General features: G+C 43.2%; 3 protein-coding genes and 1 non-coding gene across 7 annotated transcripts in view; all 4 read left to right on the top strand.

Annotated features, from left to right (window-relative positions):
- Positions 1-438: 438 nt before the first annotated feature.
- Positions 439-510, top strand: TRNAP-UGG. The gene has a single exon. It is a non-coding gene; the product is annotated as a tRNA-Pro (tRNA).
- A 502-nt stretch (positions 511-1,012) lies between these two features.
- Positions 1,013-19,963, top strand: RNASE4 (ribonuclease A family member 4). Of its 3 annotated transcripts, none has more exons than XM_044232442.1 (2): positions 1,013-1,095; positions 18,259-19,963. In XM_044232442.1, exon 2 carries the CDS (start codon positions 18,276-18,278, stop codon positions 18,717-18,719), a length of 444 nt encoding a protein of 147 aa, XP_044088377.1. In that variant the 5' UTR covers positions 1,013-1,095; positions 18,259-18,275; the 3' UTR covers positions 18,720-19,963. The 3 variants fall into 3 exon arrangements, with proteins under 3 accessions (XP_044088377.1, XP_044088375.1, XP_044088376.1); XM_044232440.1 differs by lacking the exon at positions 1,013-1,095 and adding an exon at positions 7,246-7,322; XM_044232441.1 differs by lacking the exon at positions 1,013-1,095 and adding an exon at positions 7,257-7,303.
- Positions 1,017-22,667, top strand: part of LOC122894700 (ribonuclease K3-like) — a 35,101-nt gene continuing 13,450 nt past the window's right edge. For both annotated transcript variants that reach the window (XM_044232437.1, XM_044232439.1), the window contains exon 1: positions 1,017-1,095. The gene's annotated coding sequence lies outside the window, so the exon portion shown is untranslated. The remainder of the gene's footprint in view (positions 1,096-22,667) is intronic.
- Positions 12,904-13,568, top strand: ANG (angiogenin). Its single transcript, XM_044232443.1, is given in 2 exon segments — positions 12,904-13,091; positions 13,094-13,568. Coding segments are annotated over 2 exon segments (411 nt in total). The 5' UTR covers positions 12,904-13,042; the 3' UTR covers positions 13,456-13,568.

The raw sequence follows: 22,667 nt of genomic DNA on the forward strand, positions 1-22,667 counted from the left end.
TGGGGCTCAGGACCCTCCAGGCTCGCAAGCGAGCTCTGCTCGGGTCCTCGGACTCCCGCCGGACTCCCGCCGGGCTCCCGCCGCGCTCCCGCCCGCGCTCCCGCCCGCGCTCCCGCCCGCGCTCCCGCCGCGCTCGAGCTCGCGCCCAGAGCCTTCCGGCAGTGCTCGGTGGAGCTCACCCACGCGGCGCGAGGTCTGGAAACTGACCGTCCTCACCCCATCCGGCCCCTGGAGGGGTCCAGGATGTGGATCGGGGAAAATAAGCGAGGTTAGGGCCGAGCCAGGCTTCAAAGGAGTGAGACTTCATGAAAATGAGAGACAACGAAGCAAGGCCAAAAGTAAATGTCACAATGCAGGACGAAGCTCGGAAACAGCCTGGCGGCCAACTGCACACTAGAAAGTACTGTTCAGAGGAAATAAAGGCGCTTTTGTCGCGTCGGCTCGTTGGTCTAGGGGTATGATTCTCGCTTTGGGTGCGAGAGGTCCCGGGTTCAAATCCCGGACGAGCCCTAGCTTTTGGTTTTTTTTCTCCTGCCCTCGAAACTATGCAAAAGTTCAGATCTCTCCAAACTTTCTCGCTTTCCGACTGTTCTGCACAAGAGGTGCGCTGAACCAACGAATGCCAGAGAGGGCTGACGAGCTGTGCAGGGAGAAACCGCCTGGTCTCCTGGGCTGACCGCCAGCTGACACCTCGGAGGGACCGCCTCGCTCCCAGGAGCAGGGGTTGGTGTCCAGGCCCGTTGTCCCCGGAGGTGCGTGGGGCTCGGGTCTGCAGGCCCTCTTCTTTCCCAGGCAGGGCCCGCCCGCCGCGCCCACTGCAGAGGCGGGTCTAGGCGGGAGGGGCGTCCCGGGAGAAACAGGGCGCGGTCCCAACTGCACCGAGGCTCCCGCGCCGCCTTTCTCTCCCTGCTGTGTGCCCCGTCCGTTCGTGTACACACACGTATGCCGACCCCACCCAGGATCCAAAGCAAGATTTAAAAGGAAGTCTTTGCGTCTTCTACGAGCTCCCTATCATCCTACAGGCAGGGGAAGAAGCCGTGAGAAAAACTTCTTTCCACTGTCCTGCGCGTTTCTGCAGCCCCGTTCCAGGCCGAGGTGGGTTCACATCCTGCTCTCTCTCTCCTCCTCCTCAGTAGTTTTACCAAGAGTGTTTTGGCCCGAGGAGCCCCTTCTTAGCAGAGACAATGTGGGACTCCTCGGGGAGGCGTTTGCAGAACCGCGTTGGAGCCGCTCAGGAGTACGAAGGAATGTCCAAAGTCTTGTTCTTTTATGAGTTAGCGACTCTACATTTCTTCCCTGAGATTTACTTCTCGGGAAAGTCTAGCGCCTAGAATGTAGGGTCAGAAGAGCGCGCAGAATTGGCGAAGGGGGTGGAGGCCCGGGAAGGCCTGCACGTGCCCAAACCTAAGGATTCTTGACTTGGTACCCAGGTGGATCGCCAGATTTAGGCCTTGTCCAGTTTTTGCCAGCATAACTGCCTTGTGGGGCTTGCCTTTTTGTTTTCTGGTGACTCACTTCTCTCTCCCCACCCGCAGCCAACGTTGCAAAATTCCAGGATTCACTGCCAACAGGCTCTTCTTTAAGCTTTCTTACTGAAGTGTTGGGATCCTCAGTCTTTTTACTCTGAGATAGCGTGTCATATGGTAATACATGGGCAAAAGAGAACATCTTTATTCAAGAAGGACAGTAAAAACAATTTCAGCATCATTCTGGGGACTAGGGAAATCTCAAATGAGGCAAGACCCTCCCTCTGTGTCCCTAACCTTATAATCAAGTCATAAATGTAATCACTAGAAACTCAAGTGGTATTATTATCTGAACAGCACTGGCCAACTTCCCAGAAGCAGTCTCAGGTATTCAAAGAACTACCAACAACACAGTTACTAACTGTGCAGAAGGATAATTTTGTTACACGCACTTTATTTTAAGCAACTCTTTTTACAGATAAAATATTATTGAAATTCATGGAATATTCTGTAGGTTTTCCTCAAACAGCAGCTTTCGGTGGCATCTTTAAAATTAGCTTTATTTTTCTAGAAATTGCTAGTGTGGACTATGAAACCTATGTGGTGCATTGGAAAGCTTCTAGTCCCTGGAACACCAGATGTGCCTGGTGCAGTATATGTTTTCTTTCTCTGTACCTCAGTATCCTCATCTGTTCTATGAGGCCTTGATAGATAGTCCTCCAGGTCTCCCTCTTTCTTATTCTATGACTTCTTGGGGTGGCAGGGTGGTAGTAAGATGGTACTTATAGAAAAGAAGGTACTCTATTAATGTGGACAAGAGCTACGTAGTTTGGCAGAACAGATGGGGAAACCATTCCAGGAAAAGAAGAAGGGCTCTGGCTATTGGTGCAAGAGCAGATGTCAGGTTACAATCAGGCAAAGGTAAGAGATTTGTCAAGTTATTGTTGGAAGCATTTGCCCATGTGATTCAGAAATTAAAGTAGATGGCTAAGAAAGTGGACCGAAGCAGGCCAATGAAACCCCTCATTAAAAGTTTTCATTTAGGGGTGCCTGGGTGGCTCAGTGGGTTAAACCTCTGCCTTTGGCTCAGGTCATGATCTCCGGGTCCTGGGATTGAGCCCCACATAGGGCTCCCTGCTCAGCTGGGAGTCTTCTTCCTCCACTCTCTCTGCCTGCCTCTCTGCCTACTTGTGATCTCTCTCTCTCTCTCTCTGTCAAATAAATAAAAAAATCTTTAAAAAAAGGTTTTCATTTAATCTGTATTTAGGTGAAGCAGAACACCTTGAACTCTGGGAAAGAGAATGGGCACAAAGCTCAGTTTGTTGAAAAGTGAATGTGTAACTTCTGTTTTTGTTTGAAAACACACAGGCATATCAACAAGACTTTGGCCCATTCTCCCTTAGTCATAGTGTCTCCCACTCCTGGAGATGTTATCCTTCTTTTCATTGGATCTTCATCCTCTTTTAACCATTAGTTCTGTTAGTAAATTAATTTCATGCTTATAAACCTAAAAAAAATGTTAGAGTTCAAACAAATGAAAAGATTAGTCACTTCTCTCCATCACCTAATTTTAGAATTTGTCTTAAGGACAAAATTATGTACTCTGTATAAAGGGTAAAGGACACCAGCACTTGAGTCCTTAGAAGAAGAACCCTGGGCTGCCTGTGTCTATGTGCAAGGTGTGAAGAAGAGACACAGGAAAATTTTCAGGAAAAGGATGATGACTTTTAAGTTGAAGCTGTCAAAGCATTTAAAAAAAATATATGATTGGGCTTTTTTCAATTGACAATTGCTTTACACCTATTAAAATTACTGAAGATTTTATATATATATACTCCTTGTTTTAGGTAGTTTGCAATACAAATGAATAAGCACTTAAGGCATTTTAATGAACTAGTCAAACTTTTTTTCCCCAAACCTTTATTTTCTGTTTCATCAAAACCTCATTGTGCCAAGATGAAAAAAAAAAAAAAGAAAGAAAAGAAAAGAAAGAAAAACAATTAACCACTCACCATTCACCTAACCAGTTTTTTGGTTTTTTGCATGGGGGAGGCTGTGAATTCTCCCCAAGCTTTCAAGTGAAATCCCAGAGGCCAGAAAGTGACTTGGCTGTGTTCAGACACTAGAGGCTGCTTCCCAGCACCACAGCATAAAGCTAACATCAGAAGCTGATCTGTTTGTGTGAGTTGGTGTTTGAATTGGTGTTTCCAGCCGTGGGACTGTGTGTGTGTGTGTGTGTGTGTGTGCGCGTATGGGCGTGTGATGCTGGAATGGAGTACCTTATCTCTGCCTTCAGGTGATTTACCAGAGATTTACTCGAAACTGTTGCTCAAATCATCTTGATCCCCACAGACTTTGGGAGTGAGCAGCTTCTTCTGTAGTCTGGGATTGCTGAGGTCTTAAGGGTGTTGTATGGGCCTGGCAGTGTCTTCCCCACCAAACGACAGGCTTGTATCTCTTTAGAATTCAGTTCTTCAGCCTCTTTTAAAAAAGTGATACATGATTAATTTAAAATAGGTACCACTCAAATAGTTAGGGTTTGCCCACAAAAGGAAAGTCCGCATTCGGGTGCTCTGTTAGATACCAGTAGAAGCCCCACTCAGCGAGCCCCACGTCTTGTTGAATAATCTCTCTGTACCTAAAGGACTTTGAACTTTGGTGTTTGGCAGAACAATTGTATGGGCACACCTGTCCCTTCCTTTCCAGAGACTTCAATAACTCTGAGGCACCAGGTACTGAGGGAGAGGTAGTTTGTGGCTGTGTGCTTGGTCCTTTTTTCACTTCCTCAGACTTTTTTCCTTTTAGCTCAGAATTTGGGTGGAGATGTAGGAAAAAGGGAAGAGGGCAGGGGAAAAAAGTGAAGCATAGGCAGAACTCTGCCTTACCACAGCTGAAAAGCCACTGAAGTTTGTCTTTTCCAGGTTTGCGATGCTGTCTACTTTTCCTCCTCCTCAAATCCTCAGGCCACTTCAGCTACCAAAATCTATTCATTTTTAAAGATTTTAATTATGTGAGAGAGAGAGTGAGAGTATGTCAGTAGGGAGCGGCAGAAGCGGACTTCCCACCAAGCGGGGAGCCTTATGTGGGGGTTGATCCCAGGACCCCTGGATCGTGACTTGAGCCAAGGCAGACCCTTAACCAACTGAGCTCCCAGGCACCCCCCCCCCCAAAAACCATTCTTAGGACAGCCTCTACAGCTCATGCACAAGCATGTATGAATCACAGCCTGTTTAAGGAATTAATCCTCCTATAGATTTTTACATTAGAATAGGGACCAATACCTAAGAAATGAAGGTCAGGTTTTACCACTAATGCTAGAAGCAGAGTTTTCCTGGGAACCTTGGAAGCCTTCCAGTTCTACCTGGGAATTAGGCCTACCTTGTTTGCTAACTGTTGCGAAACCCAATTGTGCCTGCAAGTCTTAACAGAAGCCAGGAGAATCTGTATGGTTGGGATCTCCAAAGTGAGACCAGATGGCACATTTATAGAAGCACTGAGGGCTAACGAGAAGAGCTTGGGGCCTAGGAGTCAGCCACTCTTTGAGATACTAAGAATGCAGAAATGAGTGACGTAATTATTCTTCTCTCTAAGGGTTCCATCTAGTGGAGATTCAAGAAGATTAATTAATCATCAAAAGATGATGGCTAATGGCCCGTTTGCCAACCTAAAGTAAAGCCAGATCCATCCCACCCATGCTGTAAGATCTACAGATCAGCTCACATTCTTCTCTGAGCATTCCTGAAGTTCCCAGGGGGTGTAAACATATTTGCAAACTAGCCCCTTTAACCCAGACAGAGAGGCTGCCATTTACTTCTTTTTGCTCTACCTCCCTGGGTGAGGTCTATCTCTGCACCTAGCCTGTGCTGCTAAAAATGTCTGAAGGTGCCAACACGCAGTGTCCTCTTCCTTTTTGATAGAGCAAATGGTCTGACCTGTTGTTCTAGCTCTTGTCCAGACGTGCCTCAATCTGCAAAGGGATCCTCACCGTGGGGAAGGTGCTTTACCTCCCGCCCCACTCCCATACCACCTCTGGTCAACTGTAGAGTGAGCTCCTTCACACTAACTTGCTGTATGCTTTCTGAACCTTATAGAGATTTAGTGAAACAACCTTGATTTTTATGAAAGTTGTTACTGCAATGCCCTTCTTCCTCTAGGCCCCAGAAGGCAGGGTCAGAGGGGAATGTGAGCAGAGCACACTGTAGTCCTTGCCTGACACTGCTCTATAGCCTTGGCATCATTCTCCCTCCTCTCATCATGTCCTTCTCTATGGATGAATCCTTTCCTGGGATATCACAGACTCTTACACAGATAGGCTTCACTCGGGCTGACTCACCATCTTTTCACACACACCAAGGCACATTGGAAGTCTAGAAGCAATGCAGCATAAGCTGTCAGCATGGGACTGTGGCTCCATGCTTGCCTCAGCCTGGTGTGTACTGGGTACAGAGAATCCTCCAAGGAAGATGTGGGCCCCTTCTCCTGGGATGGGTTGGGATTGAGGAGAGCCTGTCAGACTCAGAAGTGGTGTTGCTCATGCCGAGTCTGGAAAGATGAGTAGATCCTCTCCCTGAAGACAAGGAGTTTGAAGTCCGACTGGACTATCCTTCTGTTGTTTGAACTGGCAGTTTCTTTCATGAGAAAAACTGACTTCCATAACACCTACCTCACACAGTCCTGGTGATGGTTAAATATAATCAAGTGTGTGAGAGTTTCGTAAAATGAAAGGCAATGACTATTATTATGATTATAATTATTAGGATGATTTTAAGTCCAGTTATTTTATTGGCAGGATGCCAGTCTGGATTGATACCTCAGAGACAGGCAGACTGAAAACTTGAAGGTGGATGGATGGCTACCGAGGGTTGAGGATTTTTTAAAAAATAGCACTCTTGGAGATTCAGCAGCAGCGGAGGTGGTTACTGAGGGTCTGTGAAACAGTTGGCATCCTGTACTGCTTGATATTTGAAACCGTAGGATCCTTATAAAGTGACCCCAGTAAACTTTGACCCAGTTGGCTTGTTTCTATTCAAGCGACAGATCCACTTAGTGAGTAGATGCAATACCAGGGTTATGGTATGGTGGAGATAACCAATTTTACATCTGCGTTACAAGGAACAGAAGGTTGAGTGCTGAGGATTAATCTCTTGTGAACAGGTAAGGATGAAAGGAAGGAGAAACCCTTGAAATAAGGCAGGGAAACTTCTGGGGGTTAGTGGCTGGAAGGTTGAGGGCAGGGGCAGGGTAGTAAGAGCTGTCACATAACCTTCTCTAGGAATGCTTTCCTGGTTCTGTGCAATCTATGGAAGAGTCTACTTAGCATCTTTTTGTGAAACCAAATTATGTGGGTAAAAACAGAGGACAGTGGGACAGCATCCTACTGGGAGGCCACATCTTACTCTGCAGGCTTCCTCCAACACAGTTCTTAGAGATGGCCCATAAGATCAGAAACAATATCTTCTGGATCCAGATCACTGCATGTTTTGTCATGGGTAGGAGTCGGAACCACAGACATCAGAAAAAGGCAACTGTGGGACAAAAGACCATGTTTATCAAAGTTGGCCTCCCAGAACAAATCTCTAATTTATGTGGGTTAATGTTCGACCCAGTCATGCCCAGGGAAAGGTGAATGACTCTCTTTGTTTGTCCAAGCGCAGTGTCCTTGGTTTTCATGTCTCTGCCAGCATCGGGGATCTTTAGACCTAGTCTTCCCTCCCTGTTTGTCTGATCACTATATAAGCAGAACCTAGAGGGACCTCCAGGTCCATACAGCTGGAACCCATCTCCAGGAACCAATAGCTGGAACCCATCTTCAGTTGGAAGGAAAATTCTAGACTTCTGTAAGACTCTTCCTCCTGGGTAACCTATTTCTCTATTTGTTTATATATGTATACTATTTCTAGACATCCATCCATTAAAAAAAAAACCCATTTTTTCCCTTTTAAAAACTCTTGGCCCAAGTTCATGAATTAAGAAAGAAACAAATTAGATTCTAAAGTTTAAAATGCAAACAGATTTCTTCTGGAATAGCCTAAACGTGCATAAAGGGAAATTAGTAAGACCGGGAGCAAGTGGTGATTTGGGAGGGATTCCTAAATTGTGGTAAAGTCCCCAAAGATCTAGGAAAAGCATCTGCTGGAAGGTTATCTGGAGCTCCCTGCCCTGACATTTTATGTGACTTAGCAAGGAAAGAAACAGAGAATATACTTTTAGCTCTGTTTTCTTGTAAACCTTCCCACTAATTTCTTTCCTTAAAGTTTTGGATGCTCTTTGAAAACACAATGGAACAACAAATGCCAAGGTTAAAAAAAAAAGGTATACTGTCAGTTTGAAGAGAAGAAAGAAGGAAGGAGATAGAGGAATATGCATTGGGTGGTAAGATTTCAGTTTGGATAATATTGCCCTAGAATATATAAAAGCATGAGGCTATGTTAATGGAAGTTGTATTCATACTCATAATCATAAATTATCAAGTTAACTCCCTGGTGTATAAAGTTTGATGGATCTTTTGAATACAAAACATTGTCTAAGGGGAGAGAAAGAGTATTTTAATTTTTGTGAAGACTAAGGGACTGGTTTGAGACAGAAGGTGAGTTTGTCTAAAAAACAAGTTGTGGGACAAATTCCAGCGATGAAAATCTGAAAGTTATGTGCTTAGGTGTAGAAAGGTATGTGTGAATGAATTTGACCACCAGATGAGAGGCTCTGCACACTTGGCCTAGGCAGATTCACTTCTGCACCCCATATAATGTCTTAGGTGTTTTCTCCCAATTCCGTTTCAACTCCCATTTTTGGGAAATTTCGTATGGAATATATAAGTGAGGAAGTTATGAGTGGCAGATCAGATGTTGTTACTGGTAACCCTAGTGTATACTTGCTGGGATTTGGTCTCTGAATGTTTTAGGAAATTAAGATTATAATAAGCCTGGACAAACCTTAGCTGAATTACTACAGAATGAATGTGCAAATTCTGCAAATCAGAAACAAAGATATTCTTTAACCTCTAAGACTGAGATGTGAGGACGTTCAACCTCCAATAAGCAAATGCCTTTTTAGGATATGAAGAGCCTATGTAGTGTCAGTCCAGTGTCTTAACTAGAGGTGGTCTGTGGGCTTGGCTTACCTGCTGAGCCCTAAAGAATGATGCTCCTCAGTCAATCTATTAGCTATTTCTTCTGGCTGGTGCCTTTTGCCACCAAACTAAACTTACACAAGTAACTTACTTGTCTCTCAATTCAAGTGGAAGAAAAGGAAAGGAAAGGAAAAGGCTTCTATACTTAATGAGAACTACAGAATTTCAGGCCTTAACTGATAGCAACTCTCTTTTTACAGATGAACAAATTTAGGTCTGGAGGGGAAAATGAAGTCAGTCATTAAAAACATAATTATAGAGGGGCTGCCATAAGGCAGGCACTATGATTCAAAGTGACTAATATGGGCTCTGTCCTCCTACTGATTACACACCAGTAGGAAACACCAACAAGTAAACAGGTCACTGTTTGCCCAAGACCACATAGATAATAGTGGAAATGGCACCTATGAAAGCTGATAACAGGTAAATCTTTATTTGATTATATCCTTGTGGACAGATCAGCTTTGTGATTTTTGCTTTGACACTTATATTTAGTGAAGTGTCCTTCATCTTAATATCTAAAGCATAGAGTGTTTGGACAGAGACTCTAGGTAGACCTGTGGGCTCACACTCCCTTCTGTGAGCAGCAGTATCCCCACAACCTGTGTAATAGCGGCACATCTACAAGGACCCAAGGTCTCTTCCGTAGCCTTGAATGGTTGGGAACATCCCTATCCACCACTGCCACCTAGGGACTCTCTGGGGGACTACCAGTTCTGGTTCTATTTCCTGATTTTTTTTTTTTTTTTTAAACTCTGGGACTCTGACTCTACAAGAGATGTGTGACTGTGTGAACTCTTTTAAGGTGCCTTGGATCTTGAGATCCTGTAATTCTACAGTTACCTTTGACTTTAGAAGGCAATATTTGCTGTGAAGTGTGTAAGCCTGGCGATTCACCCCTGGGGCTAATAATACATTATATGTTTATTAAAAAAAAAGGCAATATTTGTCAATTGCTGAGCAAGAAACTTAGTTGATTCCAAATCAATAAAACTTTGATGAGGTCTTCCAAAAAACTAAAAAAAGAGAACACACCCAGGAGACTGGAAAGCACAATATAAATGTAAAGAGCTTGGCAGCAGGGTAGCCGAGCAACTGTGTTGGAGCAGCAGCCCTGTAGGAATACTTGTTAGTCTTTTAGGGGTGACTTTCCCCCTGCAGTTGTATACCACTTTCTTGCTAAGTGCAATTTCACTTGATTCTGTTGCAAATGATACGCTAAGTGCTTAATGGAAAACTTTCCAGCTGCTACTTACATCAGTGTTGTGGAATAGTCAAAAGATTTTTTAGGAGTGTATCAAATTTGTTTATAGTTATTATGAAACAGACAAGGCAAATCAATGCCAAATGTTGATAAGAGAGCTCACTTTGTTTACTATTGTCACATGTCTTTCCATGTAACCAGCAAAATCCCAGACTCCCTTGTTTTTCTGGATGCACAGTCATACTCCCAGTACTGTTTAGCACCCTACAGGTTTAGTGCTAGAACCTATGGCCTCTGTGAGGGCTACAAAATTATTTAATATGGGCACCTGGGTGGCTCAGTTGGTTGAGCGACAGCCTTCAGCTCAGGTCATAATCCTGGAGTCCGGGGATCCAGCCCCACAGCAGGCTCCCTGCTCAGCAGGGGGTCTGCTTCTCACTCTGACCTTCCTCCTCTCAATCTCTCTCTCTCTCAAATAAATTTTAAAAAAATCTTTAAAAAATTTTACTGGATATGAAAATCGTGGTTATGACTTTCACAAGAAAGCACAAAAGATTATTCTTTTTAAAAAAGATTTTATTTATTTATTTGAGAGAGAGATAGTATGAGAGGAGAGAGGTCTGTGGGAGAAGCGGACTCTTCTGCTGAGCAGGGAGCCTGATGTGGGACTTGATTCCAGGACTTCAGGATCGTGACCTGAGCGAAAGGCAGTCGCTTAACCAACTGAGCCACCCAGGCGCCCAGGAAAGCACAAAATAAAAATTAATAATTTAATGTCCATGAAAATATACCATTTATTTTTAAATTTAGTATTCATAGGAATTATATTACATTTAAGAATAATTTGAAGGTCAAATTTCTTTCCCTTGCAAGAATTTCTAAGTATGTGTGATGATTGCCAAAAAACACCCTACCCAGTCATAAATTAAATGAATTACTGACAATTTGAGAAACAAAATTATAAAAATCAATTCCCTCTTTTTTTTTTTTTTTTGAGAGGGAGAGAGGTGGATAGGGGCAGAGGGAGAGAGAGAATCTTAAGCAGACTCCACACTGAGCATGGAGCTGAGGCAGCATGGGGACTCAGTCTCACAACCCTGCGATCATAACCTAAGCCAAAATCAGGAGTCTGACGCTTAACTGACTGGGCCACCCAGGCACTCTATAAAATCGGTTTCAAATTTACAGTGAAAATAATTTTTATTGTTGAATGTGGGGAGTATTCACATATATTTGATATAATGTATAGGAGTATGGTGATTTTTGTCATTCCAGTAAGTATATGGACTGCCAAAGCAAGTGTGGACTACGGTGGTTTTTAAAAGCTCTGAATATTCTTTTTTTTTTTTTTTTAAAGATTTTATTTATTTATTTGACACAGAGAGACAAAGCGAGTGAGGGAACACAAGCAGGGGGAGTGGGAGAGGGAGAAGCAGGCTTCCTGCTGAGCAGTGAGCCCGATGCGGGGCTCCATCCCAGAACACCGGAATCATGACCTGAGCCAAGGGCAGACGCTTAACAACTGAGCCACTCAGGCACCCCAAAGCTCTGAATATTCTTTAAAATTTTCTCCAAAGAACTAGAAGTATAATCAGAAACTACCCTCTGCAAACACCAAGTATCTTTTAATTTTCAAATCTTCAAATTTCATAAGAAATAAGACCTTAATAGTTCATAAAAATTGTTCTCTGTTTTGTTAAAACCTGTATTTGCTTAATTCCATTTTTAATTATCCATCACTGAGTTAAAATCATGCTCCAGGAAGAAGTACCATGTTTAGCCTGTGGGTGTGTTTGAGTATCTGGCACACCACCCCTGGGATGTGGGAGTTCTAGAGTTTGAGACTGACAGCTCTTTCCTGAGAGATATGGCAGCAATCCTCTTCTCTTTCTTCTTCTTTTGAGGAAGATTTGAGAAATCATTGCAGCAAGTTGTAAAGCCTTTGACTTGATGAAAAGATCTAAGGAGGGGGGCCAGGCTGGCTCAGTTGCTAGAGCATGTGGCTTTTGATCTCAGGGTTGTGAGTTTGAACCCCATGTGTGTCCTAGAGTTTACTTAGAAAAAATAAAAATAGGTCTAAGGAGTTGTTTTGGGGTTTGTTTTTGTTTTTACCACATGGAAACATCATTTAACTGTGGTGTACAGTCTATATACATGTGCAGGGAAAATTAGGTAATATTCTTTGAGAATAATCCAAGGTGTTTTCAATGTAAGAGGCACCTAGGAATAAGCTTTTATTCTTCTTTTTCCAGTCCTTTGTAAGAGTTCACCCCAGAACCACTTGTAAGCTTTACATGGGTTCTTCCATGTTTCTCCCTGCTCTTTCTCAATGGTACATCATAATTGCACCTTTGGCCATGAAACGTCTACTTCTTGGGAAACTAGGGCTGCCTCCCTTCACCTGAGGATAAACTGCTCTCATATTCTCTCCTCACAGCCCGCCGACAAACTATCACGATTACCCAGAATCCTGTCTTCAACAGTCCTCTGATTGAGCCTTCCCTGGGCTCAGGGTTCCCTAAAAGTCCCCCTTCTTCATAGCTCTCACCTCCTATTGTACTGTCTCATCTCAGGAAATTGGAGCTCCCATCCCTTCTCCGTGGATGCTACATCCTCTTTTAGGGAGGCATTTGGTGTGTCTTGATGGTCTTTGTGTTCCAGGACCTAGCACAGTGGTCTGATACCTGCAAGGGCTTGTGTAAAATTTGTTACTATAGTAACTGATAAATGAGTGAAAGAGTGTGAATGGGTTTTGTAATGCTACGATATGGTAAATAAATACTCACCAATTCTGAGGAATAGAAAAACATGGTTAGGACATGAAATTGTGTTCAGGAAACTTTTTAAAGAAGATTTATTTATTTGTCAGAGAGAGAGAGAGAGAGAGAGAGCATGAGCAGGGGGGGAGCGGCAGGCAGGGGAGGAGGGAGAAGCAGGTTCCCTGCTGAGCAAGGAGCCCCATGCAGGACCCTGGGATCATGACCTGAGCTGTAGGCAGACGCTTAACCCACTGAGCCACCCAGGTGCCCCTCAGGAAACTTTTAAATAGACTTTCCAAAGAAACAGATTGACGAAAAGTTTGAGATTTGAGGAAGAGAAAAGAAAAGATGTAATTAGGTGACTGAAGATACTTGATTCATGTCAGAGAGGAAAGTCCCTGTACTTTTAGCCTGATCGGGCAATGCTCTTCTATACCCCTACCACACCTCCTTTTGCCTTTGGCAGGACCATTTACTGGAAGAGATGATAATGGGCCTGGGCTCCCTGTTGTTGGTCTACGTGCTGGGTCTGGGTAGTCCCCACCAGCCCTGGCTCAGGATGACCCTAGGTACAGAAGCTTCCTGACCAAGCACTATGATGCCAAACCATGGGCCCGGAATGACAAATACTGTGAAATCATGATGAAGAGAAGAGGCCTGACCACACCCTGCAAAGACACCAATACCTTTATTCATGACAACAAGAACAATGGAGAACCTTACGGAGAAGGTTTAAGACGAAGCAAGTCTCTTTTCCAGGTCACCACCTGCAGGCATAGGGGAGGGTCCCCTCGGCCTCCGTGCCAGTATAGAGCTACCGCAGGGTTCAGACACATCGTTGTTGGCTGTGAACATGGCTTACCTGTTCACTTTGACGAGTCCTTTTTCAGTCCATAATCAGAGGCCACAGCTGGCTCTGCTCTCTTTTCCTTGCATTTCTCTCCACATCCCAGAATGGTGGTGGCAACATTCATGGTCAGGGGCCCAGAGAATGAGCTGCCTGGATCTCTTGTTTTCCATTTTTACAACATGTTCAATAAATAAAAATGTCTCTGAAATCAGTAAGGCTCAGAGCCTTCTCACTAATTATTGGCCTATTAATCTCACCCATTTTCTCCGTTCAACTGCTCCCAGAGAGGATTGGATAGAATAGAAATGCCCTTTTCATTATCAGTTCCTTATCAGTCAGTAAGGAGGTGGACTTTAGCCTTCTGTAAGGGTAAGGTGGTTAGATTCATTTTGCAGAGAGAACTAGGAAAACTCCAGGGCTTGGCAAATAACAGAAGGGGAAAATAGAAAGGGGAAAATAATAAGCCAGTACTACTTTTACAAATGTTAAACCTTGAGAAGAACAGTTTAAGAGTAAATACCAATAGATTCATTCCACTTTCTTTCACACACGTACTTGTACATGCACTCCTGCATGAATTCCAAAGGGCAGCTACCACTCATCTTAAGCAGGAGGTAATTTTTTGATGTTGCTTTGAATGGAATGTTCCTAAGATATTCTCATGGCTATTTTATATAAGGATACAAAAGTGATTATTTTATTATTTATGTATTTATTCATTGTTACATTATTTTCTCCTTAATCTCCTACTTTATTGACCAATGTCTGGTAACTGTCCGAGATCATAGATTCCAAACATTATCCCTTATTCTTCCTCAACTAGACTTGATTTTCAAGTAAACATACGCTTAGGTTGATAATACTCTCTTTGTAAAATATACTAACCGATCCACAGATTAAGCGATTAACTTCCTGTTAACCTAATTTCTATCAACTGCTGCTGCAATATTTTATTTGGAAAGTAGTTAATAAATTATAGTTGTAAGTCACAGTTTTGCTATTTTGTGAATATATAACTATTGTGGTCACCATATTCCCAATGGTGGCCTCTCCTGCTGCCCACGTTGCCCTGAAGTAGGCCCAAAACCCTAGTTTCTCAATACTCAGGTTACAGACCAGTATCTAGATGCCACCCAGGAGAGCTAGGCCTTGCTGGAAATGTTCAGATTTTGGGAAGAAGTGATGGAGAAGTAGGTTACTGGTGTACCTCAACCCATGAATCTGTCCACTTTGAGTTCTCTATTTCCAAACTGAAAACACTGTCTGTAGTTAGAAAGAAGAATTTTCCAAAACTCTTTTATTAGAAAAACTGTCTTACTATAAAATCTCAAAAACCCCTTAAGGAGTAAGTAAGGCTTAAGTACTTAAAGTAAGTAAGTACGAGTTTTTGGTAGAATATTTGGATCCTTTCTCAGGTTCTCCAACCAGTACTATCTCCCTGATATGAAGCAAAGTGACTTCCATACCGATCATTGCCCCACTCAAGCTCATGATAGAGAAGGTCAAAGGCATGGACCCTTGTAACATTGATCACACCGTATTTATGAAAACCGGTGTCTTCTCCAAACATCTGCTTACAGCATTGCCATTGCATACTCTGCTCTAGTCTTAGGACAAATGACTATTTCCTGGGAAATTGCATGGCAGTGGGGTAGAGGTGCTTCCTGACTTGTAGAGGAAGCTAGCAGCTATGGAGCCAATCTTAGTACTTTTTGCTCTGGGTCTCTTATTCTCTCATTTTCAAAAGCTCTTTAAAATGAAATATCAAGTCACAGGCAGGTCATTTTATCTGGAGTGAATCATTTGAGGAATTGAAGTGCTGGTCAGCTGTACTTTATTGACTTTGCAAGGAAAAGAGAAGAATAACCTCAAAAATGTCATGTCCTTCAAGGAATGGTGGCATTCTAGGAAGAAAATTCCATGCAATTTAGAGAGGACAGATTTGTCTAGAGACGGAGCAGAAATTCTAGTAGTTCACCTTAAAAAAAGCCTTATAGGGGCACCTGAATGGTTCAGTGGGTTAAGCCTCTGTCTTCAGCTCAGGTCCTGAGATCACGGTCCTGAGATCAGGGTCCTGGGATCCAATAGCATCAGGATGTCTGCTCAGCAGGGAGCCTGCTTCCACCCCCTCCCTCACCCCCTGCCTGCCTCTCTGCCTACTTGTGATCTCTGTCTGTCAAATAAATAAAATCTAAAAAAAAAAAAGAGCCTCATAGTTTCCTGGGAATATAAGTACTCTACAACATAAAGGGGAGGGGATCCAAAATATATGCAATTTGCTGTAGTCATTCATTATTTTTATCAGATTGAAGGAAGCAAAGGAAATCAAGAAGAATGGAAATTGTGAAAAAATTTTGCCAACATTTACTAAACACTTACTATGGGCTAGACATTGTGATAAGCACATTACCGCGATTTTATCATTTATTCTTTATAATATCTCTGAGAGGTAGGGATTATGATTATGCTCATTTTACTTATGAGAAAATATGCTGAGAGTTTAAGTAATTTCCCCAAGTTCACACAGTTTATGTGGCAAAGCTAGGTCTTTGGGATCATGGTATCCGAATTAGTTCTTATTGAGAGTCAATCTTGTTCAGCAGAAAAAGGCTTTGAGGCGTGTTCTTACCAAAAAGTATGTGTTGGGATGATTTGGCAGTCATTTGATTTTCTGTTGTTCCTAGAGCCTTGAGATGTACCCATTGACGTTTACATTGGACTTCTGTTGGCTAATATTTTCCCCTATCTTGTTAAATCAGTCGGTCTGTGCGGCTGATATTGTGGGTTTGCTGTGCATGAGTAGTTTATGTCTTCTCTGTAGCCAGTTATTTTGCTAAACCATGATCTCCATTACAAAAAACCAGGATGAGAGAAAGTAGACAGAACGGTGCAAGATGAGAGGTACAAGATTAAATTTGGGGAAAACAAAGCACACCATCGTGATGAAACCATTACCCAAGTGCTAAGTGCGCCTTCAGAAGTTATATCCTTTGGTGCTGGGGTGAGGGGTAAATTGAACATAATTTCTCCCTGCCCCCTTCTTCTCACAGCTCCTCGTCTTCCCTCTCTTCCTTACTCTATTTCCCATATCAGCTATAGGCCCAAGAAATGATCTAGAGCTTTATAACTTTCTATGTAGAGGCAGAAGGCGGCTATGAACCTAGGAGGTGGCATGGAAAAGAGCGATGGTTCTCTTTCATCCTGGTCGTCACCACTAACCAAAGTGTAGGCTTAGGTGGGACCGATTGCAGGTCCCTCCTCAGCCGTTTTCAGTCCTTTACGCTCATGACCCGGCACCAAGACGCGGCATCTCTGAAAACGAAGGACAGTAATACCCAGAGATATCAACCCAGGAGTTTAGCTGAGGCTGATTGTGGACTGCACATGTAGAAACGGGTCTGTCTGACTTCAGGTTGAATTGGAGATGATTTTTCTTTGCCCTCGTGAGGCAGCCCTGCCCCACAGCAAGAGTCAAGGAGTTCGAGGTTGGACTCCATGTCAGTCCGAGATTGACCGCCAGAGGGCAGCATCTAGCTAGTGTTGGTGAGTGACCCGCACTTTCCCCTCCCACCCAATTCCACCCCGGATTCAATTATGTTGCTGGGGAGAAGCAACTCTGAGCGTCAACATCGTTGGTATCTTGAATATTTAGGAAGTGGGAGGGGAGAGGCAGTCAGAGGATGGTGGAAAGAGTACGGATTTTAGAGCCAGAGAGAACTGGTTTCCTTTCTTTAATGAGTCCACCAAAGCAAGTTCTCTAATCCATACCACAGTGCTTTCTTTGTTGTTGTTCCAGAGGTTTCTGTTTGTTAATTTTTAACTCTGTAAAACAAATGTTTATTTCCCACCATCAAGAGGGGACAACACAAAGATCTTGCAACCAGAGACTATGGATAATTACCAATAGCTAAGGACAAGACAGGCAGAGCATCAAGGATAGATGTATGACAATAGACAGACTGTATCACCAGGGCCTAGTATTTTGGGTTGTACATTCACCCAGGGAAATAAAAGACACAGTCCGTGTCCTTTTTTTGTGGAGATTGTGCTGTTTAAATTTATTTTTTAAATGTTTCTTAGCTTAGTGATCAATTCCACAAGACTGGAAAACACCTTCACTCTCTATATCCATTTCATTTCATTTGTTCACGAGCTCACTCATTACATTCATTTATTTAGCCAATATTCACTACCTTCAAAGCACAGTGGCTGGGTACTCTGCTTTTGTAGGGGCTCTTTATAGACGATGAACAGGATTTCCAAAAGGACCTGATTTTAATACCACAGGAAGAACAGCCATAGGAGAGGAAAGGTACCCCTGGTATTACTCTGGCCTCTTTTCTGCACCTTCCTCAGTTCCAGATGTAAGGAATGAAAATTAGTTCTTAAACTTGCTCTGACATATCATGAGTGTATCCAAACTTTCGGAAATCGGAGTCTCCAGAGTACCAAAAACTCCAAAGATCCTATGACCAGAGAATTACCTCAAGAGATGGTCAACTCCAGTTTCCCTTAGATCTGCCGTTTCTTCCTGTTCCCTCTGTGACCAGACACACCGGAGAGCCACACAGTCAGTGTCTGTCCTCGGTCGCTGTGCTTGATGAAGCGAGTTCTCTCCATAAAAGAGATCGGCTCTAGTTTTCAGAGAAAAACATGTTTTGCAAACTATTCGCTCTTGGGAAAGCAAGATGGGAAAAGTTGTGAACAGTGAAGAGTGGGGGAACTGGTACAAATAAGGAGGAAAGAGGAGACTAGAGTTGAGGCAATGTCAATCTGCCATTCCCCACACCTCTCCCCAGTGCCGGGCGCATCTCACCTTCCTTTCTCCTGCCCCTTGGGTTTCCATCTAGGCATCTCCAAGGTAGTGATGGCTCTCCAGAGGACCCGTTCACTGCTTCTGCTCTTGCTGCTGACCCTGCTGGGGCTGGGGCTGGTGCAGCCCTCCTACGGCCAGGATCGTATGTATCACCGATTCCTGCGGCAGCATGTGGACCCTGAGGAGACAGGTGGCAATGACACCTACTGCAACTTGATGATGCAAAGACGGAAGATGACCGTGCGTCAGTGCAAGCATTTCAACACCTTTGTCCATGAAGACATCTGGAACATTCGTAGTATCTGCAGCACCACCAATATCCAGTGCAAGAATGGCAAGATGAACTGCCATGAAGGTGTAGTGAGGGTCACAGACTGCAGGGAGACAGGAAGTTCCAGGTTCCCCAACTGCAGATACCGGGCATCGGCGAGCACTAGGCATGTGGTCATTGCCTGTGAGGGTGACCCGCAGTTGCCTGTGCACTTCGACAGATAGACACCAGCCTGTGTGGGTTACTGCCTGACCCGTTGGCCTTTAACTTACTCCTTGAATAGCAATGAATAATGCATTTGGGCTGCCCTCGGCTCTGTCTCCTCTGCTTCTGACTCTTTTTCTCTTTATAACCCATTCTGTTAAGTACATTATATCAAAAAGAAATGGAGACATAAACTTATGATGAGTCCGGGCTTTTCTGTAGTAAATGTTTTGGCTTTCTTTTATAATACTGGTTAGCTTAGCTCTCTCAGATCCTATCCTCTGGGATTTAGTCATTATATGGATTTATAAAGCATTACAAGCATTTCAAAGGGCTTACATCTAAGTCATCTCATTTTAATAGCACAGCACTGGTATAATGCTGCTGATGTTACATGTAGGAACCCAAAGTTCAGGGATTTGCTGAAGACCGTGAAATTAGTGGGAATGCTGAGACAAAAATCCAGTTGAACTGGCTTCTAATCCAGGCCGTTTTCCACTTCATCACAAGGAGAGTTTTGAAAGTAACTGCTCTGGTTATTCCCAGAAGTCAGCTGTTGGGAGAAGTATTTGAAATTTAGAAATGCATGCTGGCCAAATGAGAGCCCTATCTGGATAATCTGGTTCCCTTGTTGTGCCGGGCTCTAACAGCATCAAGAAATGATACAAAAGATTTACTTTCTCTCTTCTCAGACTTTTGAATCTCTTTAGTAAGTCGGAATATTAAAAATGTAGGAGCTCACTTAAGACTCATTCACTCTTCCCGATGGAAACATCTTTCATGTTTTCCTTATAATAAAGGACTTAAACTGCAGGTATCTGAGAAGGCTGTCCTAAGGTTCTTGTGGAGGGGGGGCATTTTTTCCCCCCTCCTACCCTCTTCAGCTTATAAGCATGCTCACACCTTACTAGCCTCATACACTCTGGCCAAAGATTAATACCCACCAGATCTATAACCATGACACAGAACCCCTTGTCTCATTTACTCAAGAGAGAATGTTCCTTCCAATTCCCACGCCTCTTCCTTCTACCTTTGACTGTTTTAAACAAACTCTGGAACAGAGATATATGCAGATGTTGGCTGCTAAGGAAAGGAAGTGTGTGTGTGTGTGTGTGTGTGTGTGTGTAAGGACTAAACTGAAATCTTTTGAGTTACAGCAGATACAGAGAGAAATCTTTTTAAAAAGTTGATTTGGTAAACATATACATTATGAAATTCTCCCTACAATCAGGCTAATTAATAAATTTATCACCTCATATAAGGATTCCTTTGTGTGTGTGGTAAGAACACTTGGGATTCATCCTGTTAGCAAATTTCAAATGTATAGTAGTGTATTGCCACCCGTCAAAAAAATTTAACTGAGTAAATTTTAAAAAAATGACTTTCTTTTTAAAAAAGTTTATTTGCTTTTAATAATCTTTACATCCACAACCCAGAGATCAAGAGTCACACACTCCTCTGACTGAGCCAGCCAGGTACATGTTAACTGAGTAAATTTTTAAGGGCTTATTGGTTTTATTCAGTGTCATGGATCAGGCAGCATCCAGTCTAGCAGAGAGAAAGGAGCTCCACGGAGCTGTACAGAATGAGACGTTTATAGGCAGGAGGAAGCAGGAACAGCGATGAACTACTAGGCAAAAGAGCAGGTCCAGTTGTGCGAAGTTACTTTCCTTTAGGGCATGGCAGGGATCTATCAGGCAGATTATCTAACTAGTGCTGAATAAGCAGGTCCCAGTTTCTGGGAGAGTCAAAACTGGAGTTAAGTCTCAGTTTGGTAATGTGGGGCTTAGCACAAGGAACTCCATTTTGAGTTTTAACATGACTACAGTCACTATGCTATACATCAGATCTCCAGAATTTATTCAGCTGCTAAACTGAAATTTGGCCAACATTTCCCCATTTCTCCTATCTTCCAAGCCCCAAGTAACCACTACTGTACTCTGCTTCTGTGAGTCTGACTATTGTAGATTCCACATATAAGCGAGATCAGATAGTATTTGTCTTTCAGTGTCTGACTTATTTCACTCAACATAATGTCCACCAGGTCCATCCATGCTGTCCAAAATCACAGGATTTCCTTCTCTTTTAAGGCTGAATAACATTCCATTGTGTGTTTATACCTTATTTTCTTTAGCCATTCACCATCACTAACCATCAGGGAAATGCAAATCAAAACTGCAATGAGATATCATCACATATCTGATAAAGGATGGCTATCATTAAAAAAAAAAAAGATAAGAAGTGGTGTAAGTGTAGTGTTAAGTGCCTGACAATAAGCTTTTGATTGCCAAGGCATCTTTTTCAAAGACATCCCTCAAATACACACATTGCTGGCTGTACAGCTAGCTAAGGAGTGATGCCATCCCACCCATGATGCATCCTCTTTGGCTCTGGGTGACCTAGATAACTGACCATTTGTGTGACCCCCCTTTTCTTTTCCCATGCTTTCATTCCCACTCTTATGTTTTAAATTCACCAATAAAAAGTGAAACCTCAAAATCCTGGGGATCCCACCCTTGACTCCAATAAAGGCAGAGCCCCAAGTCTGTGCACTCTTTCTCTACTCAAGACATCACTGCATGGCTTTGGCTGTGCCATATACCTTCCTGAACATATGAGGCTTATTAGCCTCATTTTTTCAAAACTCCCTGAGGGGTTTCTGAGGTGTATCTTGCAATCAACTTAAGAGCCACAAGGGTCAGTCCAGCCACAAGATCAGCTCTGGATGGGAAAACGTCTGTGGGGCTGATCATGAATAGTGAGGGCAATGTACATGCCCTAGTTGATGGCATCACTCTCCAATACTTCAGGCTAACACAAGACATTGAGGATACTGAGAAAAGAGAACCCTGTTATGCTATTGGTGGGAACGTAAAAATGGTGTAGCCATTATGGAAACCAGTATGGAGATTCCTCCAAAAATTAAACATAGAAGTACTGGGGCACCTGGGTGGCTCAGTCAGTTTAGTGTCTGTCTCTTGATTTTGGCTCAGGTCATGTTCTCCGGGTGGGGAAATCAAGGTCCATATTGGAAGATCAAGCCCCGTGCTCATTGGGGTGTCTCCTTGGGATTCTTTCTCTCTCTCACTCTCTTGCTATGCCCTTCCTCCACCCCAAATAAATATATAAGTCTTAAAAAATTATTGAACTACCATATATGATCCAGCAATCCTAATTCTGGGTGTTTATACAAAGGAATTGAAATAAAGATCTCATAGAGATATCCACGTCCCTATGTTCATTGAGGCATTGTTCACAGTAGCAAGATAAGGAAATAGCCAAGAAGACCACCAACAGAAAGAAATCTCTCTCTTTTTTTAAAGTTGTATTTATTTAGGTAACCATTACACCCAAGTGGTGCTTGAACTTGCGACCAACAGTCGCATACTCCTCCGACTGAGCCAGCGAATTGCCCCCAGAAGTGAAGGAATTGTTAAATCTCAGTGGCAGGTTAGTGAAAATAAAGATGTTATTTTTTTTCCCTCCCTGTGAAAATTAATAAAAGGAAACCTGGTTTAGAATGGCAGTGGCGGCCAGCAGGGGGCGGTCTAATGCCCTATCACTCACCAATTACAGATCCAACAGGAAAAGACTACTTTGCAAGGCAAACTACTTTATTAGTCCAGCAGGAAGACAGGCTTCCCCACTCTGCTCTGAACTGTCCAGCCAATTTAGTCTGTCACAACCCAGCCAAAGCAAAGCTACCATTCTTCCCACTCTCTATTTATTCCAATGGACTTTCTGTTTATAACAGCCTTCCAAACTTTTTCCTTTCCTCTAGAAAAAAGTGTTCCTCTTTGTTCAGGCACTTGCCTACAGTTTTGCTATAGCTTGCTTGTGCCTGATTGCAGTTCTCTGCTATTCTGAATAAGCCAATTTTTTTGCTGGTAAAATTACCTGAAGATTTATTTTTTGAGGTTAATACCCCATAGCAGTTCATGACCCTGTCAGTTCCTTCCATGAAGTCC

Source organism: Neovison vison, chromosome 13, assembly GCF_020171115.1.
Source record: "Neovison vison isolate M4711 chromosome 13, ASM_NN_V1, whole genome shotgun sequence".
In the NCBI taxonomy this organism is placed as follows: domain Eukaryota; kingdom Metazoa; phylum Chordata; class Mammalia; order Carnivora; family Mustelidae; genus Neogale; species Neogale vison.